At 40.5% G+C, this 27536-nt stretch overlaps 1 protein-coding gene across 1 annotated transcript in view; it reads right to left on the reverse strand.

Moving 5' to 3' along the window:
- LOC119719943 overlaps positions 1-25011 on the reverse strand; it is a 32883-nt gene extending 7872 nt beyond the window's left edge. The window contains exons 1-4 of the mRNA XM_038189427.1: positions 24677-25011; positions 13480-13703; positions 3181-3240; positions 1104-1388 (exon numbers count right to left, since the gene is read on the reverse strand). Of these exons, the coding sequence (XP_038045355.1) occupies positions 1104-1388; positions 3181-3240; positions 13480-13561 (427 nt within the window). The 5' untranslated portion in view covers positions 13562-13703; positions 24677-25011. The remainder of the gene's footprint in view (positions 1-1103; positions 1389-3180; positions 3241-13479; positions 13704-24676) is intronic.
- Positions 25012-27536: the final 2525 nt, after the last annotated feature.

Here is a 27536-nt window from a genome sequence, read left to right on the forward strand (position 1 = left end):
TGCTGACATTTTTCAGCGGGTTTGCGCATTTTCTCTTTACAGTGTTGATATATATTTTTCACGAAGTTGGAGCATAACATTGTTGACATATATTTTTGTTTTCATGCGAATCTTGACTAATAGTGTTTTAAATATTGATATATATATTTTTCACTTGGTTGGCACATATATCTTTACAGTGTTGACATATGTTTTTCAGCGGGCTGGTACGAAATAAATTTTGAGGCATGTTTCAAAACGTTGCCATGTGTTTTTGTAATGTTGAACGGTAAATGTTATTGTTGTGTAATTAAAAAAAGTTGTCCTGTATTTTGAAATGTTGACAGTTGCCGTGCAGGGTTGAATAAATTCCGCTTTGGCGTGCCATAGTCATGCCCACACGGCAGTGCCGACTAACATGGTCACTTTTATCCAGCACATATTGTAAATTGCATTATGGGAGAAGTTGACATACAAATCTTAAGATTATCTCCAAATTTAAAGGTTACTCAGGATTTGTTGGTGTGTGCAAACTTCTACACATATCAACCCTAAAGGGGCCGGGTTATTTTGATCATCTCTCAGCTGGGGGGAGGCGGATTCCGCCCCCGTAAGATCTCGACCATCGAGTGACGAAAAATTTTGAAACTCAGTACATGCATAGAACAACTTTTCATGAACATACCCAAGAAATTTCATGACTATAGGTCAAAGGGTTTTGGAATGATGGCTAATTAGTTATTCATATGTACGAATTGTAATTCTGGTCTGTGTAATTAGTTTTTACGGCGCGGCAACCCGTGGTCCGATTTTTATGCTTTTGGTATCAAAAGATCCGCAAGGCTCGAGGCTAAAAAGTCAGAACAGCTCGAGTCGCGAAAAAAAAAACAAGGCTATCGCGGAAAAAGTTGAGGGGGCCGCATTCCGACCCACGGTCCCTTTAGGGTTAAACACTTGATATTTTCCATGCTTTCCCTGACAACTGAGGGCGCTGTTGCTGTGATGTCATTTCAGGAAGACACTGTTGAGTTTAGAGTTTTCTGTTCAACGTGTGAACCTCTCAGCACTGCACAAACTGGCGATATTCATGTTGTCTGGTGCTCATTTTAGTGTCCATTACTCACCAGACTTGAAACCCCGCGGGCAGTCTCCCAACACCCACTCGAACACTCCGCCGTCTTTCCTCGCGATCTTACCCACGCTGTGGATGCAGTACTGGCCGGCAGGCCAGTCCAACACCTGGTCGTCGATCGAGCCCTCGCGCACCAGCGTCTTGTTCTGCACACAAAACTCGAACAGGACCGTGTCGTCATCAAGCGTGTCCAACGCGAGTTGAAACTCCTCGGAGATGTTCGTCTCGTGGGTAAGGTTGGAGTATCTGAGACGGACCCTGAAATCAGCCCAGTGCTCTGTAGATAAAAGCAAACAACAGAAAGAATTAGGACACCGACTATTATGGGCTAAAATGTTCATTCCCTACTGAAAATCGGTCATTCATTTTCGACTGAATTTGAGAATCGCTCTGAACACGCGTTTCATTTTCGCTACCAGAGCATTCGATTTCATTTCAGTTCAATCAATTAAGTGATTGAGCAGTTCGTTTATGTCCATTCAGATTCATTGACAAGACTTCTTGTTCGCTCTTAGAGGGCGATTTCAAACATTCACCATTCTATTTCACTTTTACTTTGACGCCATCGGCACCAGATACAATAAGGGGTTTCTTTTTCATTAACCGTCAATCAAATAAGCTGTACCTGAAATCAATTTCGAAAAGGTATACTTGTGTAAATGAATGCACAGGTAACGTAATTGGCCGTCTGTTTCTCAAACCGAATGCACGGACAATGCAAACGATTGAATTTTCGGTGTATTGAAATGGGATTAACGACGTGCGTTCAAATTCAGACGAAAATGAATGACCGATTTTCAGAAGTGAATGAACATTTTAGGAAATTGGCCGGAAAAACCTATATTTCTGACCCAATTTCAATATCTGTGTAGCAAATAGCATTAGCATAAGTAATACCAAGAGTATTCATGGTTAACGCTGATGGCCTTTTGAAGCCCACAGAAAAAAGTGTTAAAACTCACACAATTTAGTTATTGAAAACAAATCAAACGAGAGCTTTTCAAGGGAAATAAGTCACATTATATCTGGCCCATTAAACCAGCGATATACGCCAAATGTATCAAAAACTAATTTGAAGATGTTCATCTTGCATTTTATCTAATAACGTAGCTACGAAGCACGCTATGGACATCATGTTTGATATGCCTGAAATGTCCTCGCTTCAAAATCTCAGATTGAGTGAAGAGACATATCTCTTGATCAAGTCACAATTGTAATAACTTTTTTTCGGATGAAGTTTGAATCAGACTTCACGTGTTTTTTTGAATGCTTGTAACTGAACAAGTAACAAAACAATCAAACATCAGACAAACAATGCATGTAAACAACGCCGTGGCGTAGTTACAGTTTGTATAAAAATGCACGATTTTTTTAAAATTTCGATTTCCTTTTCCGAACGAAATTAAAAGGAATATAATGTCCAGTAACAAATAAATTTGCTTTTTTTTTTGCTTTTTTTGGGCAGGCTTTACAGCAGTGTTATAGGACTCCAGTCCAGGACTCGGGCTCGAGTCGGACTCGGGTCACATTTTTCGTGACTCGGACTCGACTCGAGTCACATTGGAAAATGACTCGGACTCGGACTCGGACTCGACCATGATGACTCGGACTCGAGCTTAGTGACTCGTGACTCGAGTCACGTATTTTCATCAAAAGAAAAAAACATAACGCTACCTATTTGTGCGACGAACGTAGCGTTCTTTTTTACTCTATAGACAAAACGCGGCACCCCGGAAAATCGTAACCAGGGGCCGCACGGACTCGGACTCGGCGTTGGTGACTTGACTTAAACTCTGCCTTACAGCGGTTATAAAATGGTTTTAAATGGCGCGCTCCAGTTCAGAAATTGCGCACACTATTCAGAACGAAGGAGCGTCCCGCTGGTAATTTAAAAGTTGAAATGAATAAATTGATTACTTGTCATGGGCCGATTTTTTTCATGTGATGCCTCATTGGAAAGCCCATAGCTAATGTTCTAATATAAAATTATCAATTCAATTTGAAAATATTGTTTTCAAGGTGCAACAGCCAAGAAGCACGTATACACCAACTTTAAAACCACATCTTACCTGTGCAGCCCGTCAAGGGGCGTGGTAAGGCGTACCCATCCATGCGGCCACTGTGCAAAACTATTAGGCAAACAGAACAACTTCAATTTAACAATCAATCGGATGTCATACATAAATTGTATTAAAATTAAGGAAAGGGCAAGGCCGAACAGAATTAAAGAAATAGACCAACGAGCCTCCAAAGCAATAGCCAATTCACAATAGGTTGGCCCAAACACCCCGGAACGGCGTACTTCCGCTACCATGAGACTCAAACAACCTAGGCCCAATACATTGGGAAATCTGTTAAAAGAACAATTAATCCCAAGATCCCCAGATTCGGCCCAGTAGTTTTTGTTCTGTGAAAATAAGTCGGGAGTCATTTTGTATCGATGAATTAAATACTAAACCGCGCCCGAGACTTTGTGAAACGCCGCTATAACGAACACCGTTATAATGAACATTACTATGGCTATAACCAACATCCTCTTTGGCTCCCGAAATAAAGGTTTTCCCGGCAAATTTCCTAAAATGTTCATACACTTCTGAAAATCGGTCATTCATTTTCGTCTGAATTTGAGAATCGCTCTTAACACGCGTTTCATTTCGCTACTAGAGCATTCGATTCCATTTCAAATCAATCAATTATGTGATTGAGCAGAACCTTTCGTTTATGCTCATTCAGATTCGTTTACAAGACTTCCTTTTCGCTTTTTGAGGGCGATTTCAAACACTGGCCATTCTATTTCACTTTTAGTTCAATGTTATGCGATGCAATCTGCTATTTTGAATGAGAAAAATGTACTTTTGATTGCACATTCACGAAATTGAATGCCAAAACTCTGCGCGACAAGGTGTGCTTGCGTAAATGAATGCACATGTAACGGATTTGGCCGTCTGTTTCTCAAAACCGACTCCACGGACAATGAAAACGATTGAACTCTCGTTGAATTGAAATGGGATTAAAGACGTGCATTCAAACTCAGACGAAAATGAAAGACTGATTTTTAGCAGTGAGTGAACATGTCAGGAAATTGGCCTGGAAAACCTATATATTAAATTTTATTATAATGCACAATCACTATAACGAACAACCACTATAAGGGACATTTTCAGTTGACCCCATCGCGTTCGTTTTGGTGGCGCTCTATTAATACCCACATGAAAGATGTGTGCTTCACAAAATAGGCTCTGCAGCAAAAACTACTGGACCAAATCGGGAGATCTTGGTGTCGTATTTCTTCTGAAAAGATTCTCCATCCATTGGTACAGGCGGTGCGAGTTTCAATGTGTAGGAGTGTGCCGTTCAGGTTTTTTTGTTGGGCCACCCTGTATATAATGATGACATGTGAAATCTGTCGAGAGATATGCATCTTTATCTCACACCTTATTTTATCTTTGAACACTTTTAACTTTCTGAGAAGATCAATAAATTCGGCAAGTTACTTAATTGCTTCCACAAGGTTAAAATGGACCATACATTGTAGCTTTAGTGCGGTAAAATGTCGTTCCGCGAGGACCTGCGAGTTTACTCGAGGTTTAGAACGGTTACACCTCTATGTTCCGACACTCCCATGTTCCGACACCCCTATGTTTCGACTGCACATAGTCCTATTCCTAATCCTAACCCTAACCCTAACCCTAACCCGGAGTAAACAGTCTCATGTGCCGGTTGTCGGAACATAGGGGTGTCGGAACATAGAGCAGTCATCGTGTAGAACAACTCTGCTTGTCTTTAATGTCGTATTCTGCAGTGTGAGTCTCAAATGTTGCGTAATAATTACCACGCTGTTTAAAAAATGCAAAAAAAGTGAGGGGTATGTTTAATACAAATTAAGGGTGTCAATTGAGACTCTAATTTTGAAGGAAAATGAATGTTTACTTTTTGATACACATTTCGAGCTGCAGTGACCAAAGCCAGACTTGACTTGCAATATCGACAGATCGGCATCCGGTGGCCTCTTTCCTTATGCTAGGTTCACACATTCCCGAGTTAGTTGTGAAGACAACTGGAATAAACCAAGAATTGAAATTGGTTCCCGAATCACCCCGACAATTTTGAACACGTTCAAATTTGTTGGGCGCTTCCCGATCTTTTACGATCTTTCACCGAAATAACACGATCATCCCGAGGCAAGCAAGAACCATCCCCAATTTACTCAAGAATTGCTGTTTTCGTGGTATTTCGGCTTAAAAATCGGTGTGAACCTAGCATTAAATCTACATCTACGGCTTAAAGGTACAGTCCATCATTTGTAATGTGTGCATTTTGTTCATTTGAAGCAACAAACGTGGTCAAAATCTAAAGAAGGGTGCTGAACAACTAACCTGATGAACTTTCAGCTCAGCCTCAGCTGTAGATTTCGAGAAAAACAAAATTTTAGGATCTTGATTTCAAATCATAATTTGCTGAATCATGTTTTGAATTGGGCCTGAATTCAGCGTCCGAGACACGTTCTCACTGAGCCGGTTGCAGCTTCGCAATGTCGCGCGCTGATACGACGATTTATAGCAACCGTGCGCGCGTGTGCGTCATGTAAATTCTTGCGCACGCTTCGCCGAATAAAAAAAAAAGAACTACTAATTTACTACTAAATTTCCAACGCTGCATCTTTGTTGGAAAGGTCTTCTTTCATTGATTTCTTCAAAATGACAGCATGCGCTGCCAGAAAGAATTATTTTACAGGGAGTTTAGTTCCCTCATTATCTTTCAACCAAGAATGTTTTTTAGCAATAATTACGTCAGTTTAACTTTTTGGATAACTGCAAATGATGGACTGAGCTCGCTCTAGCCGCTATCGACTGTGCTTAGACGTTAGGTATACCGGGTGCGTGCGGTTACGGCTGTCGAGATTTGAAGAGGCGCTTGTTTTATCGATGGGCCAGCCACAGAGCACCTCTTGGTATTCATGATTGTGAAGGGGGCAGCAGGGTTAAGAGCTATTGGAAATCGGTTAGCTCCATCGAGATGGAGAGAGGAAAAACACACACGGGGTAGGCTGGGACCGTATTAGATCATTGAAGTCTATAGGTTTAACCTACTTCGGTTTGGCAGCTCAAGTAAAGGCGGCCTAATAGGCCTACCGTGGATAAGTCATGCATTACCTAAGACGGATGGACAAGAATATCGGAATTTTTTAACTGCGTCTAATATGTCAGACTTTAATAGGAAACCGTCTTGATGCTGCTTAGTGAGAGCACGCGTGCAGCTACTCTTGAGAAATGAACTGATGAAATGGAATGAGAATGACTCGTGCGAGAGAAATTGTTTATTAGGCCTATACCTATAGGCAGGATTTGCTTCATCCAAACCACCCTTGAACTGGATGAAGATTGTTTAATATATCATTAACATTGTTTGCCTTTTACCGGTCGTGAAGCTGTACGATTCGCCTGACATTATCTGGTAGTCACGATCGATAGCCTGGGTAATTTCAGCTGGAATGAACATTTAACTTGATGCGTCTTATTACAACTAGAACTAATCGGAACATTGCGATCAATGAAGGGTAAACAATAGCCCTGCGTCGGGTAACCAGATATGCGACAACAATTATTGTTGACTGCTGTGATGTGGGATAGACGTTTTTAACACCCGAGAGGGGGTTAAAAACGGTATATCCCACATCCCAGCAGTCAACAATAAGCCTCTGTACTAATGACGTCACACTTTGTGTACATGTGCACTTTCTTATGGAGCCAGTGGGGGCCCACGGTCCACTGAGCACCATAGGAAAGCACACACGTAAACAAAGTGTGACGTCATTAAGTACTGAGGCTTATTGTTAAATACGGAGCATTCAGTTCCAACTTTTTCAGAAATAGTTAAGTTTTATGATTATAGTTTATCCACTTTTAAATTGTTATTTTATTACTACAAATAACTAAAATATGTGGTCTGTTGTTTCAGTCGTCGTGGAATCTTTCTCAATAAAATGTTGCATATCGCAGCGTCAGGTTCCTTGTATATTTGCAAGTCACTCAAGCTCGAAGGCATTTTTGGGCAGTGTGTTTGTTTAATTCTTGTTTTAATATTACCATAAAGTTGATTCAATTAAATATATTGAGTTTCCACTCCAGAAGTGTCTTTATTTCCAAACCTTTTTTTTCAATCTAACCGGGTGATATTCATTCTTAGACGTCTGGTCCCAATATCCAGATAGAGTGGAATTTCATTCGTTGTAAATAAGAGCGTACGGACACTTCACAGGCCTACAAGTATTTTTGAACCATGATCAGCTGATCAGACACTGTATCTGTGTTTGTAGGGCCGAGAGGATGCGCAGGTAGACGCATTCTCATTATACCGTCAGCCCCAGACAACTCGTGAGAAATCAAATGCCGAGAGACTCATTGTTGCTCCAGACCGCCCGTGGGAAACTAAAAACCAAGAGCCTCGTAATAACCGTATTGTTTGCCGAGCGACGCCACCTAGGCACTATTTCCGTTTAAGGTTTAGTTTCGTACTTGGTACTTGGTTGGTTTCTTCCTGAAACATCCTCTGGGGATCTTGACTGGGGGGTCACGGGGAGGTGTCGGCACCTAGGTCTCGGTCATGATGTGGTTGTAGTAGTTGTCCCTCAAGGTCTTGTGCGTCAAAGAGTCAGTGATGTGTTGGGGCAGGTCATTCCATAATTAAATTGTCCTTGGAAAAAAATGAGTTCTTGAATGCAGTTGAGGATGTTTGTACTATGTTGAATTGGTTGTTGTTCCCCCTCCCGGATCTCTGCATTTTTGGTTGAAGATAGTCTGAAGCATCGATGTCTGTGAGTGATGATCTTGTAGAGTTGAGTCATCTGGTGGGCTTCCCTTCTGTCAGTTAACTTCTCCCATCCAAGAGACGATAACATGTTGGAGACACTACCCTGTCTGGCGTAATCTCCATGAACAAAGCGTGCAGCTCTGCGCTGAATTTTCTCTATCGCAGACAGATGACTGACTTTACAAGGGTTCCATGCTGCTACACCATATTCTAAGAGTGGCCGGACAAGTGTGAAATATAACCTTTCCTTTACGTTTTTAGAGCTAATGAAAAGATTTTGTTTGATGAAGTTGAGGACTCTCGTTGCCTTGGTAACAGCATGCTGCGTCTGATTTTCGCACTCCTCCCCAATCATGTTGGATTTTTATGCCCAAGTACGTAAATTCCTTAGTTGCTTCAAGACCCACTCCATCCATCTCATAGGCAGGTTCACCAGGGTTGCGTTTACGAGAGACTCGCATCGATTTACATTTGCTCGAATTAAATCGCATACCCCACGTAGTAGCCCATCCAATGAGGTTGTCGAGGTCGGCCTGCAGCAACTTCTCATCTTCATTGGTGTTGATCTGATGGTATATGAGGCAGTCGTCGGCAAATAGCCTGGTAACGCCCCTCACAGCTGATTGAATGTCGTTGATGAAAAGGAGGAACAACTGCGGTCCCAAAACAGTCCGCTGTGGCACACCGCTGAGAACTTTATGCCAGCTGGACAATTCACCGTTGACAACAACCCTCTGCAGCCGGTTGTTTAGGAATGCAGAGATCCAGTTTTTAATCTTGCCCCTGATGCCGTAATGATCGATCTTCTGAAGGAGTTTCTGGTGTGGTACTGTGTCGAATGCCTTTGAAAAGTCCAACACTACTACATCAGTGGTGATACCATTGTTGGTGATTACGGGCAAGGTCATTGAAAGTCAAAATGAGTTGACTCTCACATGAACGTCCTCTACGGAAGGCATGCTGATTTTCAGATAGAATTTGATGCTGGTCGAGGTGCTTCATCAACTGACTGTCAACAATATGCTCCAGAAATGTGCAACACCCTGAAGTTAGGGACGCTGGTCTATAAGTAGCTGGATCAGATGTAGCACCATTCTTGAACAAAGGGGTTGTTGGCCTTTTTCCAATCTGCCGGGGCAGCTCACCTGTGTCCAAATATTGTTAGAGGATGTGCGCAAGGATGGGGGCGATTTCATCCGCAGCCAGTTTGAGGGCTCTGTTTGATATTTGGTCTGGCCCAGCTGCTTTGGAGACGTCCATTGATTTAATCGGTTTCAGAACACCTCCTACAGACATTTTTATGTCAGGCATGTCAGGGTAACTCGCATGGTAACTGCGACGCTTCCTCTCTAGTAAAGATGCTACTGAATTGATTAGCTAGAGCTTCAGCTTTCTCCTTGCCACCAGTTATGTCAACGTGAGGCTGGAAAAAAGTATGCACTATATACCAAACACAGTGAAGTTTCTAATTTGCATATTATCGATCTTATGTCATAATACCAGTGACCGAATCACAGCTTAATTTTGGCTGAGCATGTCATTTGCGTGACAATAGTTCCTGTTTAATAAGCCGTATGAAATGTTTCCCTGAATAAAATTATATACGGGTAACATTACCTACTGTAGGCCATGTTATGCCTAATCTTCTCTGGGATCAAGGTAGAATGGAGCACAAGCTAATCATACAATGTACTTTTCACATCAATCATGCTTGAAAAATCCATTTAAAGATTCGCAACAAGTCAAAACAAGTGTGACTAAAAAAAATGTCCGGGAACTGGGGTAGCTTTGTGGCAGGTTTTTCTCCACTAATATCGGTAGAATATCAAGCAATTTTCGCAATTTTCAAAATGGCTGCCATTGCTGGTTATTCTACCTATTTTTTTTTCAAAGGACAAATAAGTGATGGCCCTATAATCAAATATCTTTTTTCATGACACACTCTGTGCCAAATTACATGCTTGCATCATCAAAGACACAATCCCATCACCTAAATTTGCCGTACTCGGAGGGGTTTCCAGAGGAATGTTCGTACACCCTTGACCAATTGTTTATTTCATTATTATGTATTATTTACCGATGGATTGTAGTTCGGGTGTGAAATGTTAACAGTACCAGCACGTACTTTCAGCTAATGGTTCCTGTCTGGGATGCTGAATAGCGTTAAAACAAATCAAAACAATTACAGCGTGCCCCAAACAAACATTGTGCATGAAGAAGTTGCTGATTTGTTCAAAAAGAGGTCATACTAGTTAATCAAATTGTGTATTATTTTAAAGCCTATTGTCTTGTTTATAATATTTAGTGAAAATATCAAGTTAATACATCAATACAAACCAGAGATATCGTTGATTTTGTAAGGGTTTATTATTTTCCTCCTGCACAATTAGAATCCTGTATTAAGCATGTTAACGAAGAAAGTCAAAAGGGTCCGTTTGACGCTCGAGTAATGCATGTGCAATTAGAGCAGTTACTGCATGCTTTGAGATTTGATTATACATGTACATGTATAACGTTATGTACCCAAATGTTATCTGTGAACACCCTTACCCAAATGCAATATAAAAGTCATGCAATATTTCAAGCACTGCGTAACACATACCAATAACCCAATAATCGGTATATACGCGTGCAAATACTATACGTGTGGAAATTACATTGAGCAGGCCAAAATACATAGCCTAACCAAATAAAAGATATCTCTGGTTAGCTGGGTTGGATTTTCTTGATTTTTTTTCATCAATTATAAGATTTGAGGCTTTGCATGGTGGAGATACTAAATAATGAAAGGTTTGCGGAAACACCATGTGCGAATAGTTTCTCAATTAAGAGAATGGTTCTGAAAAGAACCAGAGGTATATCTTTCCAGTCAGTATGCTCTGACTGTCTTCAGGAGAGTGCCTATAAACTCTAAGATAGTAAACACTTAAGTAGCACCACTTCACTGGGCACACCAAGCTTGCTCATGGATCCTAGCTACTTGGCATCCACACAAGATCTTCACATTGCACCGTTTTTGCTTTCGCTACCTAAGTGTTTACTTTCTTAGAGTTTAGGCACTCTCCTGAAGACGGTCAGAGCACACTGACCGGAACGTCGAGTTTATACCTCTGGTTCTTTTCAGAACCATTCTCTTAGTTGAGAAATTATTCGCGCATGGTGTTTCCGCAAACCTTTAATTATTCCACAATTATAAAAAAGACCACAGGCTTGAAAATGCTATAAAATTTGATGAGCTAGTCTGACCAACTTTTGAGAAAATCAGCGATTTCTTCATGCACAATGTTTATGGAGACACGCTGTACTATGGGGTAACAATAAAGCTATGCAGAGCGATTGCTCACGGAACATGCACTGTTTTTCTGGAATTGTGCTTCTCCTCTGCTATTTCAGACTCGCTCATCGATAAAAACAAATCATCGCCGCTGGTTAAGTTTACATGCAGATGTGACCTATGATTGCTGATGCATCACTCTAGCCCGCTTGGATGAATCAAGGACGTTTATATGGAAAAAAAAAGTCGATTAAAGAAGGCGAAGTGTAGCCCATCGGCAACGATAGGAAATAATCGAGTATTGAATCAAAGATGACGGTAAGGCAGCAATCTACGAACATGGGATCTTTTATTCCCACGAGCTATAGGCCTATGCAATGTAAGCAGTAGGAAATGTACATGGCTGTTTTCATCAGTATAAATGCCAGTACGTGTGTGAGCTTCAACATCATTCAGGGTGAGCAAAAACAAAGCGGAACCTAACCCCCAAAATTATATTTCATGTTTAAGCATTTGTAGCACCACAAATAAAGCTATTGTTAGATGAAAAATATATATACTAAAATTGCTCAAGCCGTTCAAAGAATATCACAATTTAAACACAATGACCCTAAAACTTCTTTCGTCAATTCTTTCACAATCATCACAAGCGATAAAACCTCATTTACACCTTAAACTATTCAACAAGTCCTTTTTGAAGGCCCGTCTTGTTTTGTTAAAAAGTGGATTTTATATATCGAATTGTTTGCCTATAATCAGGGTTGTTAAGATATGTTAAGATATTAAGATGTCGTTTACTACAGTTCTTTGTCGTACCTTGTGTGGGCGTGGGCAACTGCACACAACGCATCTGAAAACAGGTTTATGTGAACATGTTTTGCTCGGAAGTCCACACAGTGAATGTAATGCTTGTACACCCACACACATATAACAATATGCATCAGTAACAATGTGCTGCGTCATCTATTATGTCCGCTTGTCCACTACAGTCAGACATAAACAAATCTGACGGGCCTGAACCCCCCCCCCCCCCCCCCCCCTCCGCAAATATTCCTGGATCCGCCCCTGAGAATGTAATAATGAACATCGCTGTAAATAATGAAATACTTTTGTTACACGTTATTTACTTGCTGCCTTTTTTTTTTAAATTTACAACGTATGGTTCCCTCATTTGAAATTTTAATCCCAAGGACAAAGTCAATTGCCCGCCTTTCAGGCAAAGCATCTGTTTGGAATGGATGCAAAAACACGCATAATGATAGCAATCACAGTCGATTTGTGCAAAGCGTTATAACATGAACCCGTATAATACTGCTGCCAATTAATAATAATAATATTAATCCATTCTTGCATGTAGAGCGCATTCTGTCAATAAGACCCCAATGCGCTTTACAGGCATAATAACATACAGGTGTACAATTAGAGTAAATCTTTCAAATTACAAATTATACACAAAAACACGGCATATGTAAAACAAAAACCAACACACTGACGAAAATGATTGGCTGGAGAAATGTTCAAAGTTAAAGGATAAGTAGATGGGTTTTGAGTAGGGTCTTAAACAGTGCCAAACATCACTTTCCAAACTAACCCGCAAAATATAAATGTGAGTTACACGGAAAGTATAGATACGGTTACCATACAGGCCCACATTACTATCGGGTAAATGTAAATAGAAAACATAGGAACATTTGCTTTTGGTGCATTTTGTTTCGTTTGAAGCAACCAAATTGCTAAAAAAAAAACTTGTTGACGTTTCAACTGAGAGGAAACTGTACATTTTGAGAAAAAGCACATTTTGGGATCTCGTAACTGGATTCCATTGTTAAGTCACGTAAACAAAATGTGCCCGTGGACTCATTTTCTGAAATCATCTTCAATGATTGTTTCCTTCCGAATGATACCATTTCAGACGGAACTTTCGCAGAGTATTCACATTTTCTCGTTAATCAGTAGGTACGTTTCCGAGTAATGGCAAATGTTCGTGCATTTAAGAAGTACCTATTTGACGAGAATCTAATACATCAAAATTACGGAAAATTTTTTGCAACCTGACACCACTTTTTTTCTTCATATATCATCTCAATGAAGGTCAGTCATTGCCAAAAAATGATGACAGGACATGCATGAATCTGGGACTGAGAAACATTTTCAACTTTGTTAGGAAATACTTAGAAAATTGTATTGACTCTCCATAGACTTTGCACACAATCGCGGAAGTGGCGTCAGGTTGCAACATTTTTTGTCCAAAATGACAAATAATTAGGTTGGAATACAGCCTTACCTGTAATGACAGAACGGAACAGGGACAGTTCCAGAACTGCGAGGAGTAGAAAGCGAACGCCGGTCGAAAGTAATGCATCCATCCTGTCCAACGACTACCCTGCGTCTAACAGTAGCGTCACAGGATTATTCCTCCACGCGAGACAATTCACTCAGTGATTCCGATCACGTGCCCGCCATCCAAATCAGCGGTGTGCATGCATCATTAGGAACGACGGCATCAAGCTGCGGGAACAAAATACCGGAACGACAATCATTTTTGGTTGACATTCATTTGGTATGTTATTCAATCATTGGACCCCCTAGGGCCCTCTTTAATTTGTCCAGGGTACAAGAAATGAGGAATGACACTTGATTGTTTGTTTGAACTGACTGGAGTTGATGTGGAATTTAATGGACTCCAATGCTCTTTCATTAAATTAATTGGAACCATCGTTAAATTTACTTCAATTTTCCACGATTTTTTTCTGTCGTCCAGAGTTAATTGCGCCAGCAATCAGTCCAATACAGCCCTCACTTGAATTAAAGTCACGTGCAAGGACGAGAAAGTGAACAATTTAGATTTGATCCATCGCGACTTGTGTCAAAGACAGCTCTGGGAAGCTATATGATGGCCGACATCTTGCAACATTTAAAAGGCCTGATGAACTTTCAATGAACGGATCGCGATCGTTGGGAAATCAATATTAATGTCCTTCACTTCAAAGTGAAAATAATAAGGAGTTCCCGTGCATGTCACGTATAGCTATGGGTAATTGGTAACGTACTTCGTCACTACATTTTTTAATGGATGAAGAGCAGCGGAATTTTTTTTCTGAATTCAAATTTTATTCTCATAATTTTATAATCAAAGAACGATCGTAAACAAAAACAGCTTCATGTTTTAATCCAAGCAGAATCTGTTTCTCTAAAAGAAAAACTTACGAGGGTTCAATTTGCCAATAAAAATATTCGTTTTGAGTTTTCACGGTTTTGAGAAATAAGAATCTGCAATAACTAAACATTTGACGTATCTTGCAAAAAGTATACACACAATTCCTTAAACTTGGCTACGAGCACGGGAAAATCCCTCTCATTTCGCATAATCTGAGACAACACTAGAGGCATTTTACCCTTTAACGAGACAAGATGCGTTTCTATCTCAGCTTTATGAAGCAATACGAAATGCCAGGAGCTACTCAGACCACAGTGCAAAGAATCCGTTCAGCTCCGTGCTCCGTCAGCGAGGCTTTGGCAGTATTATGGAATTAGGCGCGGCTTAGGGGACTTCAAAGGTACATTTAATCCGAGCCACTGGCTTTATAATGACGGCACGATGTCATTGTGTATGCAAGGAATTCCCGTATCTTCTCCATATAACTATATCAAACTGAAACGTAATACGCCGGCTTCGCCAACTAATCCTCCTCAGGCGCGTGTAACAGCAGAACCGAATATAAACACTGGGAAGATGTGAAGCACATTTCAAGCAAGTCCTCTGAAAGGAAAAAAAACAGAAAAAAATCTGCACATTTGATGGTTGGCGATTGGCAATGCCGGGGTGTGTTCCAGTTTCACTTCTTTAAGAGAGACTTACTAATTAAACAAGACTCTGCGGAAAAGTGCACCGTGCGGCGTTCGGAACCCCAGTGGACGGGGGAGAAGCGAAGCGACGCCCACGTGCAGACACAGGAGAGTCCTTAACAGGCTCGGAATTGAGGTCAAGATGGAATGTCCCCGGGATCAAGGGAACGTCCTAGCGTCTCCTTCTCGGCCAATTACCGGGAAACAGCAACGTGTTCTCCGGCAGATAATCTGGCTGTATGAGCATGCGGCACGGTGTCGGACAATAATGGTGAAACTGGTACGCGTATACATGCTTAGATGAAAGACTGACCCAATGAATAAAGTGCAACTTATATCGCTGCATTAGGTGTTTTGAGTAGACCTGCAACGAGCTTAAAACCTCTACTCAGCTTTCACAACTTCAACATAAACTTTCATGGATTAACTCGCATCTGTAGTTTGCTACAGCTGTACCCAACATGAATGAATACGCCAGATTAAAACCATCAATATGTCTCGGAAACATGCCGTCAGAGATTCACTCGTGGATATGAGTCACTTAAAGGTGCAGAAGCCGGCATTCTTGAATGCCTGCATAATTGTTTTTTTTTTTCAAAAAAAAATTCGAAAGAAACGTTAACAAAATTCTTTCCATACATTGCAGGTGTTTACTGGACGTTTCGGTCTGTGTGTTCCGGTCGTCATTAGGAAAATAAATTTGATCATCAGGAGAAAAAGAAATCTGCTCAGAGAAATCACATGCAGGTATCGGCAAACATCTCAAAAACGATACGTCGTTTAGGGATGTCTGTAGACTGCAGGCAGAAAGACATGTCGTCCATTCTGCAATGATATTAACGCCTCGCCTCTTTTATTGGGCCACTTTTTTTTCTCCAAGCTCCACACGGACGGCAAACATCCATTAGAGGCAACATTTTCAGCAAATCGCAGGATGTCTAATCGGACGACATGACAGGTAGAATCCCACGCGCCTCGCTGGCAATGACACAGAATAGCAGAGTAGTAGTTCTGACCCCAAATCGATTGCCTGCACAACTCGATAATACATTACCTCTATATCAAATATTGAATCATCACTTCAGCCACGAAGGCTTCAAATACACTTCTGGAATTTGTACAGGAGTTTAAAGGTGGACCCATCTGCTAATCCAAAAGTGCTAAAAGTTGCTTATTTCGTATGAATGCAAGTCCCACTCATCATGCAAATAGGTAAGCAGGGAGCCCCTTTAAATATCTGTCCTTTAACATGAACGAAACGCGAACATCACAAAACAGAAATGAAATCTTTTTTTTTGATAAGCCTCTCTCGCTTTCTGATTCACCATTAGCCTATTTGAGATATGGCAGACACAATAGGAGGGCGCTGTTTGATTTGGGTAAGGTCTTTTGTGTTTACCCAAACCATAGCAATCTGTTGCTGTATCCACCATATCTCAGATAGGTTAATTAAGAAAGCTCTTAATACTTTAAACTTACGGCACTTTTCACTAAAATAGCTGAGCACATTTAGTTGACCCTATAATAACATTAATTAAAGGGACATTCGGCCTACAAAACACGTTTTTAACAGAATGATAAAAAAAAATATAGAAGGAACATTTAAAAGTCGAATGTAAATATCCACTTTAAACAAATTCCTGCGAGAACCATGATGCAAGAACGAATATCGGGGATCAATTTTGCCCCCGAACAATTGGAGCTGTTCAATGCTATATAGTGATCCAGCCGCACAGTGGTTCGCACTCTGCGGACATCTTAGAAACAACATTTGTGTATTTGCAATGTGTTCATGTATTATGTACCACACACACAACGTACATGCTGCATTGAAAAGACACGACTTGAAATGGGTATGCCACAAAATGTCTGTTGCGTCTGATGTAAACAACCGGGTGTTTCATCTTTTATTGGGAACGGTAAGACATTAGGTTTGTTTTCTTTCTACCAGAATTTTGAAATAGTATAAGTAAACAATCCAAACATGACATTTTCAGGGATTTCAGGCCGCAATACCCCTTTAATTAACCATAACTATTTCATCATTTGGAGTTGAATTTTAAGGGGAAAATACATCAAAACGAACGTCTCAAGGTGTATGGCAATTGCTACAGTAGCTAAAACTGCATTAAAATGTACGGCTGACTTTTGAAAACCCGTTTTTCCTTGGTTTCTATCAATTTAAACAAAATAATTTACTAAAGGGGGGTTTGACCCTTGAACTTTCAGAATACCGTAAACATACAGGTTCTGTAACTCGATAGGGAAACCACAACGGAAGATATTTTTGCAAGTGCCAAACTGCAAATCTCGGTCTTTCGTAATCTGATCTTCAAGCAAACACGATAAGTTTGCACACGATTATCCGACTTGCTCAAGGGATATCCGAAACCCTGGCCTTATCACATTGTTCTAGGAAATTGATGCAAATAATGGCATGCGCTGCAGCATTTATAGCGCCCCGATTTACATCGGGTGGAGGACACATATATCTCGACAAAAAGTAAGAGCTTTAAAGGGACAACCTAATCCCGCCATGCTCTAAAACGCGTTTCTCACGAAATTATAATACAGTTGGGAAGATCGTACAATGTGTAAGTTACACGTCCTTGCACAATTTTGGTCGTCAAACATCGACCTGTTGCAACAGAGTCGTCAGTTGCTACAGTGGCGCACCATGAGGGAAGGGGGGCGGTTTAAACCTGCCGCTAAAGGGCGCTTTAACACTTTATAACGTCACCGGTAATGTTATTGTAAAGTGCAACCCAGCCAAAGACTAACATCGTTGCAAGCAGGTTCAAACTTTTTCCACTCAATTTCAAATTATAAGGCACTTCCTGTTTGAACCGGAAGGAAGGGTCACGTGATTTGGCACACATTGAGATAAATGAAGGTCCTGGATTATTCTATCATTTCCCGAAAAAGTTAAGTTCGTGTCTCTCGTTGTTAATTTTGTATTGATTTTCAAAGAATAAATCTAGAAATCCTTAATTGCCTGTAATTTGATACATGATGACGTCATCACGTCATTCTATTTTTGCATATCGTCAGTAGGTTGTGCATCCACGATTCAAATTAAAATTGATATCAGTTTTGATGTTGACAACAGTTCTGGAAAACGAATTTGCTGAGGAGAATAATGATAAGAATTAGAGGAATAGTAAATCCCTACAATAACAATTGGTGCCGGCTCACAGCCAACAAATCACCAGAAAACCACCAATTAAAACGAAAATCACTGTCGCGTCAGGTGTAAACAAGCGAGGTTTCAACATTTTCTGTACGCACATTTGGACGTAATGTGGATTTTCTGTAAAACAGAGCTGTGAAACTGTGGCGGTCTCTGGACGAAAGTTCACCTTTAAGACGCAAAGAACATGCGAAAGTGCGCTAACATTCCCCTGGGTGTCCCAGACACGGAAAGCGATCCTGCGAATTACCGCTACTCGTTCAAATTGACATGTCACAATGATTTATCTTGTTTAAAAAACTAACGAGAATTATACGAAACGTGTTTATATTAAAATACCGAGGAGATGTATTGCGTTGCTAGACGGTTGCTGGTGGGTATGGTTAATCGTGTGCTATCGATGAGAGATATCCTGATCGGACGATGATGAGTTAAGATCTACAGTGTTTTTTTTTTTTCAAAGTACTCGAATAGGCCTTTCGGTTTTTGTCCAACCAAACGTCATTTTTTTTCAACCGATGGTTGACGAAAATGACGGCCATCATTACAGTACGAAAAAACAATTCACACGAGGTTTCATGAAATACCATTCAACGAAAACACTGTAATATGTTATCAACAGCTAACTACTCAAACCTATCAAAACCTAAGTAATTACCTCTCTTAAATAGCAAGGGCGTCATGTGCTGACAACATATTTCTACCACGGCTGTAACTAACACGGATAACATAACTTCATTTAACAATTGTTCACTGCTGTGATGTAGGATATGATGTGTTGAACACCCGATCGAGGGGCGCATACCCGAGGGAAGCCGAGGGTGCTATGCGCTCCGAGGGTGTTCAAAGCGTCATATCCCACATCACAGCATGTCAACAATTGTTTTGTTATACCCCTGTCTTGGATCCTTTGGACTTTAAAAACACGAAAACAAACAGCAGTAAACACAACAATCGAACGTCAACTCAAATGCATGTCGCGTACTGTGCTCGAAACAGCTGATCGTCTACTAGTTCGCTGCTCCCACTCATGTGTGAAAACATGGTGAATATAGCGTGGGTACCAACGATGTAAGCGTTTTCCATGTAAGATTTCAAGAACGTAATAACACGTGATCGTTCTAACAATGTTACATGTACTTGTAGGAATCAATATTACACTGTTAGACATGGGTGTGGCTACGTTTTCATTCCTTGGGAGAAAGCGATACATGGCATGAATTCCACAATAAACACTACACTACAATAATACTGAACAACTCAGTTGGTAAAATTGCAGCAATAGACCGATTTCAAATTGGAATTGAAACAGAGAGTCCCAGTGCTAAGCCATTGTATGAACTGAGGACCTTTCTTAGTTTTAATCCATTCAACAAAACTGACAGCACTGATGCCCTCGGTTTCAGTACAATTCGTGCTCTGGTGTGAATTTGTGAGGTTCTTAAACCAAAGGACCGGGGAAACTGAGTTCCCATGTCGTTTTCAGAATATCACAAACTCACAAAAGAGATTGTCACTTGGTGTCGACCGTAACACATATTGATATCCTCACCGTGCACATCTTCAAATCTCTGGATACTGAACTGCTTGGAGTAAGGCCAGTGAATACCATGTGGAATACTCCTCAAAAATAACAAAGACGTTGCCTAATTGACGGCGTATGGAAAGGATATACAATGTAACATCGATACCATGAGCATCAAAAATAGCTACAGTAATGAAGTACTATACACCCGGTTATCGTATCAGACTGCTGTTTATATAGTGACTCTATAAATACATGCGGCTATCTTTTCTCCATAGTGATTGAAAACATATACATGGTCGACGGACACATATAGCATGGAATCAATTCCACAATAATGGTTGAACATTACAAACTTAATGACCTGTATGTCTATTGCACTGAATGTGATTGAAGGAGGCGAATGTTGACAATAATGCGATAGCGTTTGATGTTACTCCGCGTGGAACATGAGCTGGCGTATAGCGCTATGGTGTAGCGCCTAAACAAAATAACGTGAAATAAAATCAATTCAATAGGGAAATAGAACTGTGAAATGACATCGTAACAATTCCAAAGGATTATACTCTCTCTCTCTCAGTACGGAAGTATACAGGGACTAGATGATTTAGCTTGAAATCAACACTTACTTGAGATTGAAATAAACTTTGAAAGAGAATCAGTCCATCAGTAGAAACTTGAGTGAAAACTTGATCTATTTGATCGAATAAACCTCACTCTAAAAATTGATCTCCTTGCCCCAATATACTTTTAGTCGGATGGAGTGATTTTTTATTCGAATTGAGCGAATTTCGCTTCGGATATTAGAAGGAAGTATTTGCAGAATGTTTGGAGGATGTTTCGTGTTTCAAGTCCTACCTTTGCGACTTGGAAGTCTAGCTGTTGATGTTCATGAGGTACTATCGATAATGGTGTCTTTGCACTCTCGATCGGTCATGCTCCTGTGCCAAACATCGCACGCGCAGTCGATTTTGTTTCATGGAATGTAAGAACTAAACACTGTTTCTTGGAGTGAAATAAACATTCAGTCACAGTGTGAGACAAATGACGATAACAACATTCATTTCGTGAACACAGAATGTGTCAAATATTACAATGATGTTACACGCATAGCATTGTCTGATGGTAGATGTTACCAGAAGTATTCACAAGTATTTGGGTACTATTCTAATGTTCTTTTGCTCCCAAAAAATGCTGTTATTGCTTGCTGCAGTTTTGAAATGCCGATTTACGATTGGAAAATCTGGTGACCATTATCTAAGGCAAGATTTCGTAGTCATCATCGTTCGCTTGACGCAGACGACCACACATTTCTTCCAACACCTATGGTCACTTGAAACGTTGACAAGTTGCCTTGGTAGCAGCACATTAATTGTCCTCTTCCCCAAGTTTTTGTCGGTCGCCCTAGCCTTTTTTCTGCCGTGCGATGGAATGTAGACAGAATATCTTCTTACAGGCTCTTAATCTGACATCCGCAGGGAGTACCAACTGGGAATTCTTGTTGTGTCAACAACAGGAACCAGTTGAAGAAACCAGTTGCAGAACCCAGTTATCAACGCCATGGCAGTTCTTGTGGTGTCAACAGGAACCAGTTGAAACCAGTAGAAAGAATTAGCAACCAACTGGTATTTACTCGTCAACAGGGACCAGTTGAAACCAGTTGAAGAAACCAGTTGCAGAAACCAGATATTTATAATTGGCAATTCCTGTCAACAGGAAATTTGAAACCAACAGGAACTTGTGACCAAAAAATCTTAGTAGGTGAGATCTGACCTTGTTGATCAACGATGTGTGGTTTGGGTGATGTTGTGGATGCATACATTTGTAACACGGTCCATGCGTTTGATATTGAACATTATTTGATATTGAGCGTTATTTTCCATCTCTGTGTGGTGACCCAGGATTCATAAAAATACAGTAAGATTGTTGAATTTTGTTGTGATGTGCATTGTGGGCTCCTCCACGCAGTCGCTTAAAAGCTGACCAAGCAAGAGCCTTTCGCCATAAATCGCTTGTACTATTGGTGCCATCAGAGATCCTAAATATCTGATGGGTTCTCGATAAGCCTGAAGAGGTATAGTTGTAGGTCACAGTTGTGGGTTGCATTGACACTCATATACTCATGCGAGACACATTTTTTGTAATATTGGTACAGGTGACGATGAGGCGTTTGGTGGATCATTGCAAAAGTAGCGACGACATTTCATCCATCACTCTCTTTGACATTATTTCATTATTAAACAGCAATATCGAGCTGAAGTTAGAATCCAGCGAAATGGTAAAAATCACAGGTGAATGTTAATGGTAGACCCTTGAAATATTACTAAATCCTCGTGGATAAAAAAGGTACTAGGAAAATGACAGTGGAATTGAAAGCACATAACAGTACACGTTACCTTCTCGCGTCATACTATATGCACCAGAAAAAAATTATGCGTGCAAAAAATAATGCGTACGCACGTTTATGCAGCACAGAATAATTATGTTGCCGATTTTATAACTTTTCGTGTGGTTAATTAGGTCACCAATGAGGGCACACTATGCAACGTGGGCAAACTAAGACGATGTGCAATCTCGCGTATAAAAATGACGAGACAGCTTATAATTGGTGCAGTTGAGTTCATTATAAGTCCCTCGAAGTACGTCCACATGTAAATCACAAGTCTTTACACAGGTGCAGTTTCAAATAACTAGGTAATGAACAGTGACAAACGATTGATGATGTTACAGTCATTTATAAGTGTGACTCAATGGGGATGGATTGTAGTCGTTGCTTGAAGCACTGTTAACATTCACTTCGGAATAGAGATTTTCTCAATTAAAATGGAGATAAATAGAGATGTCTCTATTATTAGATGTGCCAATGTACCATTTTATCCCAAACTAGGAATATCTCCATTTCAATGATTGTTGCGGTATAAAAATAATAGAATCGTTGAGGCTAAAATCGCGCCGTTTCCTTCTTATAGTTGACCCTTTGGCTCGCTAGAAATTAAATGCACTATGTCAGGCAATAATGACCTCACAGTTGACACAGCGTGCGAGAATGGAAAGAATGAGATATGTGTTAGAAATTTACATAAATCTAATTGTTTTTCGATATATCTCTTTTTCTAATAGTTAATAGTTGAAATAGAGATATGTCTAGTAGAAATAGAGTTCTATCTAGCAAAAATAGAGATATGTCTGGTAGAAAATAAAAAATTTTCGTGATTAAATGTTAAATTTGCACGCCATACAAAAACAGTGATACAATTATAAATGTACCATCCGAGTGCTATATAAAACAGTTTTACTCACATCATAATGATCTGTAATAATTAGATATGCTTATGCAAGGCCTTATTCGTAGCAGTGACCTTCACCCAGTCACATTGTCGCAGTAACCAGGTATAAGTGGTTTCATCTATGGTGAGATCTCATTAGGAACACCCCCACAACAAAGTCAAGGTTACATTGCATACTGCGTGCAATTTAATTAGCCAGTTAACAGAGAGGTAATCATCGGCATATTTGCGTTAGGCCTGATATCTACGGCCACGTCAAAAGGTGGATAATATACGGCCTCATATAGATTGGATATGGCTTTCCTGGCCAGGGGTTTTGAGCCGCCATTGAGGAAAGGACAGTCCAATTGGAGACAATCGCGAACATCTTTTGATAAGAGGACAAGCCTTGACCAAATTTGACGAAACGATTTGATCACACGGTAATGATCGCATTTGGATACTAGATTAGCAGTCACACGGTACAACTGCAAAATATCGAACTTTAAAGATACGAATTTGAAGATACGGATATTGATAACACGGTAATGATCGCATTTGGACACTTGTTGCAAAACATGGAATAAGTTCCCCAAATAATCATTGTATGTCCACCACAGCGACAATGCAGATGTATCTCCCGTATCAATAAACAATATTTTTTTCTAATCATAAGATGGAATTTTTGCGTCGGGGTGATGTAAATCAAATCAGGTTTTGCCCTTCCCCGACGTATAAACACTGTATACTCAGTGTCTCACCGCCCCAGTGAATTTTGGGGAAAAACACTCCTGTGGGACTCGAACCCACGACCTCCTGCTTTCTAGTGCAGATGTCTTACCACTCGACCACCAAGATAACGGGATCGGTTGGCTGGGTCGAATCAGATGTACACAGCAACGGGTACCACATTACTATTCAAAAGATGGATTTTTTCCAACTTTCACTCGGGAGGTAACACACTGAGTATACAGTGATTATACGTCGATGAAGGGCGAAAGCTAATTTGATTTACATCACCCTGACGCAAAAATTCCATCTTATGAATATTTAATGCGGTACCTGCTGCTATGTACATCTGATTCAAAACCAGCCAACCGATCCCGTTAGCTCGGTGGTCGAAAGCAGGAGGTTGTGGGTTCGAGTCCCACCCGAGTGATTATTTCCAACTTTCACTGGGGGGGGGGGGGGGCACACTGAGTATACAGTGTTTATACGCCAAGGAAAGGGCAAAACCTAATTTGAATTCTTTCTAATGAATAAAAGCCATACATTCACTGAGAATGTAGTTTCTCATTGAATATTTCTTTGCACCATCTCTGTGCCTGCAGCTAGACTTTCCACGCTATTTTTAACACTGTAATTACAGCCATAATGATTACGAACCCAATTATTTAGCAAAATAAGACCTAACTTAACAGTCTTTGTTTCTAGTTTTAGTGTAACAACACGCTTCGTCAACGCTAGTCAACCTTTACAACAGCGTTTTGGATTCTGATACTGATAGCACACGCCCTTTTACCTTATCGATACACGCAAGAGTAGACAACAAAGTGAATGTGTCGCATAAATAATGCACTCCTGATATACGCCGTAAACTGTAACTGAAGCAATAATATTACAGACAAAAATACATACATGGAGTTACACTTACCTGAACTATTAAGCAGTGTTGATGCCAGTTGAAAGGATTAATCTCACAATGGATTCCCGGAACTTTCCCGGGAGTTTACAACGCTATAGTAACCTTTGAAATTTAACTATAATGGTCCAGTTGATACAACAACCTCGACCAATCAGGCACAAAAATCACTTGGAGTGAAGCTGGCTCGATTCAGTCACGATTTCTGTCCGACCGGCTATAAGCTAACAAACCTCCATACGCATGGCCAACACCGTGACGCCTGCTCATCAACTAATATACAACACACAAAAGTACTGCTCGAATTAGACACGCCAGCCGTATGTTTATTTCACACATCACCGATCGCGCTGCCTCATCACAATGATGTGATGATGCGATCCACTATCATCAACAGACGCTATCTATACGCCGCGTGCAAAATCTCACTGCGCATGTCCGCATTCTGATGAAGCCTCTACTTGTTTTACAAAGCCACAATAATGGAGAATAGTGCTATGCGATCGCACAATGCAAAGAAACCGACCGGTAGAAGTGCCTGCGCTACCAATCATGTGGAGAAACATACACTTCATGCAATTATCGTTAGATTCGCTCTGCCAGCTATATTTATTATATATCAGTGTAATTTTCTTTAAAGGTGTAGTTTACACAATTTTGTTGCAAATAAAAAAAATCGAATGCAGTGTCGAGTTCAGCTTGTCTCGAATAACATTTACAAATTGTCAGACTAAAAACTGCAAGTATAACAATCAATGTAACTTTTCAGCTGCGAGTAGCAGCGCACCAAATCATCAGGGATCTCCGTCCGTTAGTTAGTTAAGTAGTTAGTTAGTTAGTTGGTTAGTTAGTTAGTTAGTTAGTTAGTTAGTTAGTTAGTTAGTTAGTTAGTTAGTTAGTTAGTTAGTTAGTTAGTTAGTTAGTTAGTTAGTTAACAAGCAATATCAAATTATTTGTTTCTGATCAAATTTCTCTGTCATTATTTTCATTTATCGTTTTATATTGCTCCTGCATGCTTTGAAGTGAATTACTGTTAACACATACACGGAAGAACATGTGCGACTAAGGCTACTTTCCTAATAATAAAAGGCACATTAAAAGTACGGTCCCCCCGGAAGTGCCTTATGGAACACCTCATAAAAATATTTCACAATGATCCCCGTAGGGCATGAGCTCCCATTTGCACTAATGATGTGTCGTGACTGCAACCGACTTTCCTTCCGGCACGAGGTGACTTTTTGGTGCGGCGATGAAGAGCCTAGACGTAATTAATCCGCCGTGGGGGGAAGGTGTAAGTGGAATGCCCGGCGAACGACTCCAGCATCCACGGTCGCTGCAGCGGCTTGCCTGACCGGGCTGGCATCTCATCAGACGAATCACTTCCTCGGAAGAACCGAGCAAGCAGGTGTTACTAACACTTTTTACTGTAATCATTCTTGTGGGGAATTCTGAAAAAAAAAATCGTGCATATACATAATAACTGCGTTTTGGTCCCTTTTCGGCAGTATCTACAATTGAATTACGTGAAAGTCACAGTACAATATTGACTTTTGACACTTTTCCTTTTTTTCTGTCTTCTTTTCTTCTTCCTTTTTGAGTAGGTGGGTGGGTGGGTGAGGGACGTTAAATCCCGAATTTCACCCACCATCGCTGCATACCCCACTGCATGCTCTATACCACCCGGCCAAAAAGCCTTCCTCATATTAGAAGTATATTTTTTAACATTATCAACAGAAAGATGCAATCGGGAGAAGATTCTGTGGTAGAGATATCCAGCAATTCAACTTGAATGGAAAATAGCAAACTCTTTATTAGGGAATAAATGTGTGCTCCGGAGGTTTTTATCACTCTGTTTAAGACCGCTTAGAGTCTGGGTGCTGATAATTACCCCAGCCGGAGGCGAGGGTAATTATCAGCACCCAGACTCTAAGCGGTCATAAACAGAGTGATAAATACCGACCGAGCACATATTTATTCCCATTCATAAATACCTTTTTGGTAAAAAAAAAATCAAATAATTCGTTCAAAAAACCCGATTTTGTTCAACAAGTTCACTTCATGCTTTTTGAAACATCCCTCTAGCAAAATAATGCAGTGTTCAGCTGGCGAGTAAGATGTAAACAACCCTTTTATGGAGATTGACGCGCGCGTAGCAAGTACTGCGCGATGTCGCGCAGAACGCACCTGGGGCGTTGCATTTTGAAATTAGAACTATAAAATTCTGACTCGCTGGTAGTGTTGCGCATGCCTACGTGAGGATTGTTAACGTTCAACCAATAAAGCGGTAAGAGGCACTGGATTTTTAGGAGTCCACATTTTTTGGTGACAATGGAAAAGTATTTAAGACCAGCTAGCCATGTCTTTATAGACCGCTTGCAGATGCGTTCGATAATCGACGCGCGAAGGCGCGCGACGCCATGTTGTGGGACAGGCGTATATCTATCCATGCACATTTTGTCCCATAACATGGCGTCGTGCACCTTCGCGCGTCAATTATCGATCGCGTCTGCAAGCGGTCTATTATCCGTTTAAGACCGGCCACGTGACGGGCTCTCGACCAATAGGAATAGCTAAACTGTCTGAGGTATTTATGAATCCTGTATAATAGAAGAAGGACCAGTGAGTATGTTAAAAATGGTCTAGAACTTGTACCGGTATGTATCTATTGCATTTTGTCGTTTTCTTCAAACCGAACATGTAGAAAGGGCAAAAAATGCTAATTCAGATAAATGCAGAGCCCCTTCGAAAATAATTTTTAATAAATTGTTCCTCAGGTCACATAGATCTAGAAATGTGTGCATTTATTAATCAAATTTGATGAATATGGGCCTATTTATTTGGTAATTAACATTTTATTGGCTGAGTTAACCTC

This window comes from Patiria miniata, unplaced genomic scaffold, assembly GCF_015706575.1.
Source record: "Patiria miniata isolate m_02_andy unplaced genomic scaffold, ASM1570657v1 HiC_scaffold_9, whole genome shotgun sequence".
Classification (NCBI taxonomy): domain Eukaryota; kingdom Metazoa; phylum Echinodermata; class Asteroidea; order Valvatida; family Asterinidae; genus Patiria; species Patiria miniata.